The sequence below is a fragment of the Diceros bicornis genome, chromosome 4 (assembly GCF_020826845.1).
Source record: "Diceros bicornis minor isolate mBicDic1 chromosome 4, mDicBic1.mat.cur, whole genome shotgun sequence".
Lineage (NCBI taxonomy): Eukaryota > Metazoa > Chordata > Mammalia > Perissodactyla > Rhinocerotidae > Diceros > Diceros bicornis.
This window is the reverse complement of record NC_080743.1, coordinates 14,552,956-14,565,061: the sequence shown is the minus strand read 5'-3', so window position 1 is coordinate 14,565,061 and position 12,106 is coordinate 14,552,956. Positions and strand designations below refer to the sequence as shown.

The window sequence follows — 12,106 nt, the reverse complement described above, 5'->3', positions numbered from 1 at the left end:
CTTTTGAGTAGAAAGTAACATGGGGAAAAGTTGGATTTAATATTTTGGGGTGTTTGGGGGAGTTTTCTGGAAGGAGTGGTGGAGGGTGAGAGTAGACGTGGGAGTGAAGGTGGATGTAACCACTATAAACAATATTGTCAGTTCAGTTCATATTAAGCATCTGATTAAAAACTTCTAAAACTCTAGCATTATGCTCCAGATGAAGATATTAAGGTGGATTTCTCTTCTGTTAGTTTGACAAGTTAATTTTGAATTGATGAAAGTTGTACAAATAACAAAAATCAGATTTTTTCAAACATTGTTCCTCATACCTGGCAGACACAAATGAAAAGCAACTAAAAACTACTTTGGGTTTCATATCATCACTTTTCTAGGTAGGAATGAGTAGTTGTAAACTAAATTTCCAAAAAACATGTCATTGCAATAATTGTGTGTTCATTCATCCCTGGGAGGTATGTGTTACTATGCCCATTGTACAGATTCAGAAATGCAGAGTGGAGAAGGGGCTCGGCAGGTAACATGGGCTTTAAGTATTAAAACTAAACTTTGGACCCAAGGCAGTTGATTCTAAATTCCTTGCTCTTTGAACCACACCACACCATGCCCTTGTTTTTAAATTATTTATTTAATTTTTTAAATTACAAAAGTAACATATGCTTAAGGCAAATAATACCTACATGCATACATGTGAGGCTTTTATATTTATGTATTATACAAATATGTATTTGTATTTTAGAAAGGTATGTCTAGCAGCAGTGTGGTTGATAGATGGAAAAGAGGGCACCTGGGAGGAAGAGAAACTAGTTAGGAGACTATTTCAGTAATCCTGACAAGAAATGGTAAGAGCTAGAAGTAAGGGAGTGGCAGTCATTGAAATGGGAAGGTCTGAGATGTGGGGGAACTAAGAATGACTTCCAGGTTTATCACTTGGGCAACGTGGTGATGCCCTTCATGTAGATGGAGAGATAGAGAACAGGGAAGGAAGAGCAGAACAGCTGGAAGGGTCAGGGATGAGTTTAGTCTTGACTGTAGTAAAGTTTGTGATCCTTTGGAATATCCAAGTAGAGATGTCTGTTAATTGTATATGAGTCCAGGGTTTAGTGTAGAATTCCAAGTTAGTGATGCAAATTTGGGAGTCATGAGCCTGTTGACAGAGGTTGAAACCAGGGTACAGCTGTCACCCAAAGATATTTATAAAGGGAGAGAGTAAATGGCTGAAGGCAGAGCTCTAGAGAACACTAGCATTTAAGGAGCAAAGAAGACTGACAAGGAATGGCTGGAGAAGTAGAGTAAAAACCTGGTGAGAGCATCACTGAAGATAAGGGAGGAGAGCTTCAGAAGAGAAGGAAAAATTTGCAGAAAAATCACCTAATTGAAAATCAGGCATTTCCATTGATAACTTCTCCATTTATAAAATTAAAAGACAAAGAATTTCATTTTATTAAAATATTCTTTGGAATTTTCTAGTATGTTTATAATGTTGTATTCATTAGGTAACTATCATATTTTAAAGCGTAGATAATAAACGTAAGTAACTATAGAATGTGGCAGTGAATGTATATATATATATTTTTTCTTTCTCTGTGAGGAAGATCAGCCCTGAGCTAACATCCGATGCCAGTCTTCCTCTTTTTTTTGCCGAGTAAGATTGGCCCTGGGCTAACATCTGTGCCCATCTTCCTCTACTTTATATGGGACGCTGCCACAGCATGGCCTGACATGCGGTGCGTTGGTGCGTGCCCGGGATCCGAACCTGCGAACCCTTGGGCTACCAAAGTGGAGCGCGCGCACTTAACCACCGCGCCACTGGGCCAGCCCCTCAGTGAATGTATATTACCAGCATGGCCTTTGCTGATGAATTCTGGTTGATTTGACCTCATTTGTTTTATTTTTGAGCTTTTCTTTCTTTGTTTTTTTTCCTTTTGTAATGTGCTGAGCTGAGGATTGAGTGAGGAGCATTAGGTGTCCTGGTTATATAAGGGAAAACCAAACTCTAAGTTGTGGATACCTCTAAGAGATTTATGAACCTTTCTTGGATCTAGTTTACATGGTGACTAAAGCACATTTCAGATTACAGTTTCTCTTCTCCCTAGCCTACTCTAAAATATGATTTTCATATCACAACTATCCTTACAATCTTGGCTAGTAATTCAGAAAGTAGAACTCATAAAGAGATCATAGTCACAGACTTCCAGTTTCAGGGCCATAATGCAGCTGTTGAAATGACAACTAAATGGGGAAGAGTGGTCTGCCTTTCATTGCTGGGCAAAGAAACATACAAGACACTTGGCTGGGTGTTGAGGGATGGGGAATGGAGAAGGGGACATAAAATGGACTCAGCCAGACTTTGGACGTTTGCAGGGAGATAAGTGATAAATATAACTCTAATAGCAGATAGGAATAAAAGTAGAAGGAGCTACAGATCCGAAGAAAACAATATATCAGCTGGGAAAATCGGGAGGAGTTGGCATTTGAGTTAGTGAGTTTTGGATAGGCAGAATGGGGTAAGGAGCATTCTACCTCAAGGGAGTAACATGACCAAAGGCACTGGCCCCCCAACAAGTATTTGTTGAATATCTGAGTAAATGGCATCCAGTAGCATTTGTTATTCCACTGATTTATTTAGTATAATGTAAATGTGTGTCCTATGTGTCAGGCACTGAGGCAGGTAGGTGCTGGGAATATAACAAGATGACCCCCATGGAGCTGTGGTCTAATAGGAAAGACAGATGAAACCAACAAACTAATGAATATTTAAATTCCAAGTGAGAAGGACTGTTAGGCGCCTGAATAGCTTGGGTGAAGAGAGGTGGTTGGATAGGGTGGTCAGGGAAAGCCTCTTTGAGGGAACTAAAGGTCATTTGAAACTGATCTCTGTAAGAACTACTTGGAAATATTTACCCTGTTTGATGCCATCCCAATACATTTAATATGGTTAAATGACTCCCCCTTAAAACACAACCTGTAAAATTTCCATTTTCTGTCAGTATTTGCTTTATCCATTGTTGAATTATTTACCTGTTGTTAAATTTACCATGTCATCCTTGTTTTGCAGAAACCAAAGCTGAAAGATTGGCATCCTCCTGGAGGTTTTATTCTGGGATTGTGGGCACTCATTATCATGGTTTTCTTCAAAACTTATGGAATCAAACATATGAAGTTCATTTTCTAGACATGACGATGTATGAAGAAGACTGCATGGAAGACTACAACCTCGGATAAAAATTTATGTCATTATATCTTTTTAAAAATACATTGCTCTTGTGTGAATTGGCAAAAAGTATAAGGAAACTATAAATTTGAATAAACTATTGATTTTATAACTTAAAGAGAAATAATTGTTAATGCGGGTGCTAAATGACACTCAATATATTTCAGTTTTGCGTTTTATGTGTTAATAAAAAGATGGGACAGAGAGATCAGAGTATACTCATTGACTTTTTTTTGAAAATAAGAGTTTCCCCTTTTTCGCTTTTCATTTGGAAAAGAAAAAATGTGAAGACATTAAGTTCTCACTAGCAGAGGTAACTTCTGTTAGTATTTTTGTGTATGGTCTCCCAGTCTTTTTTTTCTATGTACATATTTTTTTTCCAAAATAGAAATCATATAGAACATACCATTTTGTAACATCACTTTTCATTTTGCAGTGTTCTCAACCCTTTCCCTTTCCTTGGATGTTCTTCAAGAACACATTGTGATTGGCTTCATAGTGTCCATTTTATGGATGTCTGGTAATTTATTTAACATTCTTCTGTTGTTGGACCACTTAACTTGTTCCCAGAATTTTCCTTTTTCATACTTTAATGTGTTAATATTTTACTGTCAGTCGTTCATGGAATTCTGCAGTTTTAATTATAAGTAAATATGAAAAATTAGTTTCTTAATCTGTGGTACTGACAGTCTTCAGGACCTTATGTGCTATCAGTTTATCTGGAAAATTCAGGACCTTTGGGAATTTTACGTATTGACTGCTCAAGAGGAACAAACTCCATTGTTTTTCATTTCTAAGCATTCTGTGAATCTCTAGAGTTGGTCACTTCCTCTTCAGTTTCCACACGGGAAGAGACGGTCTGTTTAAGGTAAACCCTGCCCACTGGCTGGGTTTACACTTTTCCTGAGACAGCCCCGTAAAGTGGATAGACTATGTGGAAAATGCACGCTTGTGGTCCTACCTTCGTGTCTGATCTGTGTATCACAGGAGGCAGGAAGCCCCTTTCTGGTCTCTGACAGATGCCCCGTCACTGATGTTCCAGCTTACCAGCCGTCTTCATGTCTTTCTCGTAAAGACATGGAAATAGTACTGAGATTGTGCTTTGTTACCAGCCCTGGTTTTTGCATATAAGGGGAAAAAACTCTGAAAGTTGAGTTTCCTTTCCCTGAGGATACTTTTTTGTATTTTAGCTGTTCTAGCCAAGAACTTATGTTTTAATCTTTAATCATTACAAAGATCTGTTTTATAATTATAGGTAACATTAAGAAGACAACTCTTCCTCCACAATAAAACCTCTTAAAATTAATATTCCTTAGGATTTGTTTTTCTTTTAGCACTTAAAATATTACCCTTTAATTACATGCAAAATGGTCGTACTTTCATAGGCAAAGGATTAATTGTATTATCTCCCAGGTTAGAACAAATGATACTGAGGCTTTTTGCCAGCTCTGAATCTTCATTTTAATTGATCTTTTTATTGGTGCACTAGATAATGAAGAAGGAAAATTTTTACGTACTTTTATGGAGAAGGATCCTTTTATACATAGAAAGGGATATTAAAAAACAAAATTCAACTGAGTAAATTTTAAAAATCTTACTGGCTTTATTCAATGATTCATGAATCGGACAGCATCCTATCTAGCTAATAGAAATGAGCTCTGGAGAGCTCTACAAAGTGGAAGGATTTTATAGGCAGAAGAGGTAGGAAAAGGAAGTTAACTAGCAAAGAGTGGATTGTTTCAGGCAAGATTACCTTCCCTTGGGGGATGGCAGGGGTCTGTCAGGGGGATTACCTCACTAGTGCTGATGGGGTAATTCCAGACTTACTGGTTAAGATTACATTCACGGGAGAGGCTGAAACTGCGCTTAGATTAGATATTAAGTCTTGATTTGGTGACATGGGCTTAGCACAAGTGACTCCATTTTGGACCTAGTGTCTCTTTTTTTTTTTTAACAAGGGAGAAATAAACTTAAATTCAAATAGCCGGATCATAGTAGTGCTAAGAGACAAAAAACGTTGACCGTGTCACCCTCCAAACACACTAGGTCATGAACACTGTGGGGGAGTGGAGCTACTTAGAGTGGTAAAGGAAATATGATTGTTCTTGAGCCAAAGTAATTTAGTTTGAATATAATGAAAGTCTTGATGGTAAAGACTGCTGGGAAGTAAAAGTGTTCCTCCTCAGAGGTTGTAGATGGTGCACTTCTTAGTTAAAACAAAACTGGGAAAAGTAATACTGGATATAACATACAGGGTTAAATTTGCTCAGGCAGAGTTTCGAAGAGCAGTTATTTCTCTTTCTGTTTCATTATTGAATTTTCAGAATATAGTTAAAGCAAAAAGCTTAAAGTATGTTAAATGTTTAGCTCATAACCATAATCTTTTTACATAAAGCATATTCTGCCTTCAATAATAAGTAAATCCTCTGCATGTGGTAAGTGGGTAATGTTGTAAGTGCAATTAAATGGCCCAGACTTTAAATGATAACATAAAAGCATATCCTTACATATGGTCTACTTGAGTCACAAAGAGCTGAACTACTGAAGGGTGTTTTCTTTTTGCCTTGCTCACAGTGTCACTGTGGGGATCAGATGAGATAATGTTATGACTAAACACTTTGGAAATTGTGAATATAAGGTGGTGTTATTTTTCTTATTTCTGCTCAGGAAGATACCAGGCGGAGTGCATGGTGCAAGAGTCCCTCTTTCTGTCGTACTTGTTTACCTTTCCAAGCTCCTTGGTGTGATTCTTGTTCTCTCTGGTATTCTTTTTCTCCTCCCTGTGGTGTCCTTCAAGGAGAAAAGGAATCTAGATGAATAGGTCCCCGCAGACCTGTCCTGACTTTTGTGGGGAGGGACAGGGTATAATAATGCCATTCTGCAAAGGCAGCCTGCATGAGAAAAAGAAACCAAATGATGTGTATTTTAAAATTATGAAAGACATTCATTTGCAGTTTATGAAAGGGAAATGTAGTTTGGATGCAAAGCTGATTAAATTGGATCAAGAAAAATTGGAATTAAATACATAAAATAATGCATGCATTTATGGTTTCAATTTTTATATATCCTTAGCTGGTTGAAAGTGATGATTCCCACAGCAAGCATAACTCAGCTTGTTTCTGCTTACTGAGTATTTTCTACAGTGGTGTGTGTTGATAACGTTTCTTCCATTATGTATGTTGTATAGCAGAGTTACAGTCACTGTGGGAATCATAATTTGAAATTTTGACTCTTGTGTTTCTGGGATCTTTACAACAAACGTTGCATTAACATAGAATTTTTTCACTGATTTTACTAAAATTAAATTCATTTGTAGCAGATACTGTTTTACCTTATGGAAGAAATATTTTATAAACATACCACAAAGTGTGGCTATAAAATAATGAGATCAGTGTCCATTTTGCTTTACAGAATCAGCCCCATTACTTCACTGGCACGCACCTCCCCAAGGGCGTTTACCACAGAGATATGTTCTCCAGTCTCGCCTTCTGTTGCTGCCTGCCCTCCTGCCCGTGTACCTGCTGCCTAAATGCGAAGGTCTTTCAATTCGCAGACAGTACACCTTGGTAGTAACCAGTCATTTTTTTTCTTTTAGTACAAAAATTTTACTGTTTTGGAAATGTGCTGTGAAATATTTGGTTTAATTTAACTGCGTAGACACTTGAATAATGGGATCGGTATAGATGAAGGTGTGACCAAGAAACCGGTTTTATTAAAAATTCATTTTCTTCAAACATGGAAAAGTGGTCACTGTTGTTCTTGTTTCATCTGGGCTGCTTGCAGCCTCGGAGACTTCCGAGGACTTTCAGATTGCCCCAGGAGTGCCCAGTCATCGGGTCTGCCCGGTGGGGCTCACATGGTATGACTCTTCTGACCATGGAAGTGCCAGCTCTGACTGCTATGGTTTCAGGGACAGCTGGCGGGAGCTATGTAGGACACTTTCTTAGGGATCATTAAATCAGGTCGTAAATGTAAAGCACATCATACAATGCCTGCACATAGGAAAAGTTCAACTGTTTGTTCTGTGCTGGGCAGGACTGTAGCTAGCGCTTGTTTTTAACCCCTCCTCAGGCCCAGGGGTCACTCTCTAAAGAACATTAGCCTTGCTGCCCCTGGACGGGCCTGTTTCCTTCTGTTTTCAGCAGACACCGTTTTTCGATAACAGTTTCTTCTCACTTTCTTTGAATACTGTCCAACAACTTCAATCCACAGACTCTCTTGCCTCTGGCTGCTGTTTTTTCCCCCTATTTTAGATAGGTTGAGGCTTTTCTCAGTGTTCTGTCTGCCTTAGTTTTTTACAGTCTTCTCTCTCTGTGGCCTATCTACTTTGTTGGAAACACACCTTTAGCATGATTTAATGGACAGTCTATCCTCACCCAGACCCCAGACATCTGGATGGTAATCCCGTCTGAATTTCTCCTTTATTCCTCCATCGCAGTGGGTGCTGCATTTCCAGAGGGACATCCTCTTCTCCTCTCACCCCATGTTAGTCAGAACTTTTTAAGTTTCAAATGATAGAACTTTTTAAGTTTCAAATGAAATTTGTTCAACTAGAACAAATTTAGGCCAAGAAGGGAATTTGCTGGAGGGTTAGGATATCTCACGTAATCTTGTGGAAAGGGGGTCTGATCTGAGCCTCGCCAGGGATGAGAATGTCACCTGGATTCTCTTCTCTGCTTATTTCCTTTATGCCTCCTGGAGACTGGCGTTCCCACATGGCTGGTAGCTCCAGAGCCTCATATCCTGTGCTTCACCACAGAGAGGAAAATTACTCCCTTTATTTCCAGATCTAAAAGTCTTGTGGAGGAACTGATTAACCTTGTCAGCATCAAGGTTTCACCTGGTCAGAGAGTCAAGGTCTTGGTAGCATACCCTGTCTCTTGGGGCCCCTCCCAGAGAAGGGAGAGAGCACAGGAGCCAGGCAGGCACCCTTACCACTGCTTTCCATTAACTTGCCATTCAGTGGGTGGGCCATGGAGCTGCAGCATCACCCTGGAGCTCGCAAGAAATGCAGAATGTCAGCCCCCTCCCCCCCACCTCAGAACAAACCAGGATCTGCATTGTAAGAAGATCCCCAGGTAATTTGCATGCACACGAAGCTAAGAGAAGCACTGGTCTACTACACCTTCCTAGACTAACCAGCTAGATTTTATCCCCTAAAAGGAGATTATAAGATTACAAATACTTGTAAAACAGCCAAGGGTAGCATATTTTATGGGTTAATTGACTCTGTAGCATTATTTCCAACTTCAGATCTTTTAAGACTGTGCACCATTCTTATTCATTTCCTTCTCAAGCTTTTCTGAATTGTTTAATGCTTAAACAGGCATCTTACTGTACGTAGTATCTTTGACACTCCTCTCATCAGGAGGTGGAGTCTAAATTCCCCTCCCCTGAATACGGGCTGGACTTACTGACTTAACTCTAATGAATAGAATGTGGCAGAATAATACTGCATGCCTTCCAAGGCTAGGCCATAAAAGGTGCCGCAGCGTCCGCCTGGCTCTTTCTCAGGACACTTGCTCTTGGAACCCAGCCACCATCCCCTGAGGAAGCTCAAGCCACATGGAGAAGCTGTGTGTGTGTGGAGAAGCTGACAACCCCAGCTGGGTCCCAGCCAATAGCCAACATCAACCTCCAGAGAGTGAGGGGAGCCTCCAGATGTTTCCTGACTGCAACCACAGGAGAGACCCCCGATTGAGAACCGCCTAGTTGACCCCCAGAACCATGAGAGAGAATGATTTGAAAAAATTGTCATTTTACCCCACTCAGTTTGGGATGGTTTGTTGTACAGGGATAGTTACTGAAACGCCGTGTTATGATGTTGCCCACTCTAGTAGATACTATGAAGGATACAGAGAAACAGGATTTTTTTTATTGATGTTTTAATAGTTTTTAACATTGTGAAATTTTGGGTTGTACGTTTTTGTTTGTCCATCAGCATATATATGACTCCCTCCACCCCTTGTGCCCATCCCCCACCCCCATTGCCCCTGGTAACCACAATACGGTTTTTTCTGTCCATGTGTTGGTTTATATTCCACATATGAGTGAGATCATACAGTGTTTGTCTTGCTCCTTCTGGCTTACTTCACTTAACATAATACCCTCCAGGCCCATCCATGTTGTTGCAAATGGGATGATTTTGTCTTTTTTTATGGCTGAGTAGTATTCCATTGTATATATATACCACATTTTCTTAATCCAGTCATCAGTCGAGGGACACTTAGGTTGCTTCCACTTCTTGGCTATAGTGAATAATGCTGCAATGAACATAGGGGTGCATAAGCCTCTTTGGATTGTTGATTTCAGGTTCGTTGGATAGATTTCCAGTAGTGGGATGGCTGGGTCATAGGGCATCTCTATTTTTAATTCTTTGAGGAATCTCCTTACCATTTTCCATAGAGGCTGCACTAGTTTGCATTCCCATCAGCTGTGTGTGAGGGTTTCTGTTTTTCCACATCCTCTCCAACCATTTGTTGTTTTTTGTCTTGGTGATTATAGCCATTCTAACGGGTGTGAGGTGATATCTTAGTGTTGTTTTGATTTGCATTTCCCTGATGATTAGTGATGTTGAACATCTTTTCATGTGCCTATTGGCCATCTGTATATCTTCTTTGGAGAAGTGTCTGTTCATTTCCTCTGCCCATTTTTTGATCGGGTTGTTTATTTTTTTGTTGAGAAACAGGATTTTTTAAAAAGAGTTGCAAATTAATTCTTGAAAGACACACATGAAAAGATGAAATAACTACACAGCAGAAAGTAAGTGACATTTAAGAGTTATAAAATAGGGGTTTTAAAAAGAAACTTCTATTTTTAACTGCTGTATAAATATGTTATTAATATTGTATGTACTCTCAGGGAAAGAGTCAGAGAAGACTTCAAGAAGAAAGTGAAATTTGGCTAATTGGACTAGATTTCTCTATTCTTTTCCCTCTCTATTTCCCACTATTGCTCTATCAAAATTATAAATTTTCTTCAATCCTGGCCCACCAGCTCAGACTTTCCTATCATCAAAAGATTTTTCTTTGTAAGCTGAAAGTTAAATTGGGGGAGGGTAACCAGCCAACTTCCTTCTCCACCTCCTACAAATTTACCTCTGCTTTCCCCCATCCCATTGCTACCATGCCTGTGATGAGAGGCTGTGTTATTGACCCCCCCCTTCTTCTAGGATTTTGCTTACTGATAAACTCATCTCTCTTCTTGTCCTGCAATCTCCCTTTGCATAGGAAGTGCTTTTCCTTACATTTTGCAAGATGTTCAAGCTTTCTCATCTTAAAAACTCTTCTCAAAACCCTATGTCCTCTTTTAAATGCTAATATAGAAATGCTACCTAGAGCTCGTTTCTACTTCATTTCATTGTCTGTCATTTCAAATGAATGGGTGGCTTCCCTGCCTTGTATTAATTCGTGAAACTTTTCATGAATCTAGCTTCTGCTCCCACCACTCCCGTGAAACTCCTAATTGCCAAATCCGATGGAATTTTTCTGCCTGCATCTTTTTTTTGTCAGTTATTTTATTGAGATCATACTGGTTTATAACATGTAATTTCAGGTGTACATTATTATATAACAGTTTCTGTATAGAGTGCATCGTACTCACCACTAATAGTCTAATTTTTATCCGTCTGAGTAATTTCAGGTGTACATTATTGTATATCAGTTTCTGTATAGACTGCATTGTACTCACCACTAATAGTCTAATTTTTATCTGTCACCATACATAAGTGCCCCTTTACCCCTTTTGCCCACTCCCAACCCCTTTCACCTCTGGTAACCACTAATCTGTTCTCTTTATCCATGTGTTTGTTTATCTTCCACATATGAGTGAAATCATGTAGTATTTGTCTTTCTCTGTCTGGCTTATTTCCCTTAACATCATACCCTCAAGGTCCATCTCTGTTGTGGCAAATGGGACGATTTTGTCTTTTTTTAATGGCTGAGTAGTATTCCACACCTTCTTTACCCATTCATCCATTGATGGGCACTTGGGTTGCTTCCATGTCTTGGCTATTGTGAATAATACTGCAATGAATGTAGGGGTGCATAAATCTCTTTGAATTGTTGATTTCAACATCTATGGATAAATACCCAGTAGTGGGATAGCTGGATTGTATGGTATTTCTATTTTTAATTTTTTGAGAAATCTCTGTACCATTTTCCGTAGTGGTTGTGCCAGTTTGCATTCCCACCAGCAGTGTGTGCGAGTTCCCTTTTCTCCACATCTTCCCCAACACTTGTTATTTCTTGTCTTGTTAATTATAGCCATTCTGACAGGCATGAGGTGATATCTCATTGTAGTTTTGATTTGCATTTCCCTGATGATTGGTAATGTTGAACGTCTCTTCATGTGCCTGTTGGCCATCTATATATCTCCTTTCGAAAAATGTCTGTTCGTATCCTCTGCCCATTTTTTGATCAGGTTGTTTGTTTTTTTGTTGTTGAGTTGTTTGAGTTCTTTATATATATTGGAAATTAACCCCTTGTTGGATAAATGATTTGCAAATATTTTCCTCCAGTTGCTGGTTTGTCTTTTCATTTTGTTCATCATTTCTTCAGGGGGGGTCTAGTGGTGATGAACTCCCTCAGCTTTTGTTTATTTGGGAAAGCTTTTATTTCTCCATTGTATCTGAAGGATAGTTTCTCTGGATAGAGTATTCTTGGCTGAAAGTATTTGTCTTTCAGTATTTTGAATATATCATTCCACTCTCCCCTAGCCTGTAAGGTTTCTGCTGAAAAATCCGCTGAAAGCCTGATAGGGGTTGCTTTGTAGGTTATTTTCTTCTGCCTTGCTGCCTTCAATAGTTTTTCTTTGTCATTGACGTTCACCAGTTTTACTATTATATGCCTTGGAGAAGGTCTTTTTGCATTGATGTAATTAGGATTTCTATTGGCT

General features: G+C 39.1%; 1 protein-coding gene across 1 annotated transcript in view; it reads left to right on the top strand.

Annotated features, from left to right (window-relative positions):
- Positions 1 to 3,417, top strand: part of PIGK (phosphatidylinositol glycan anchor biosynthesis class K) — a 113,748-nt gene extending 110,331 nt beyond the window's left edge. Inside the window, exon 11 of the mRNA XM_058538326.1 lies at positions 3,056 to 3,417. Within this exon, the coding sequence (XP_058394309.1) occupies positions 3,056 to 3,172 (117 nt within the window). The 3' untranslated portion in view covers positions 3,173 to 3,417. The remainder of the gene's footprint in view (positions 1 to 3,055) is intronic.
- Positions 3,418 to 12,106: the final 8,689 nt, after the last annotated feature.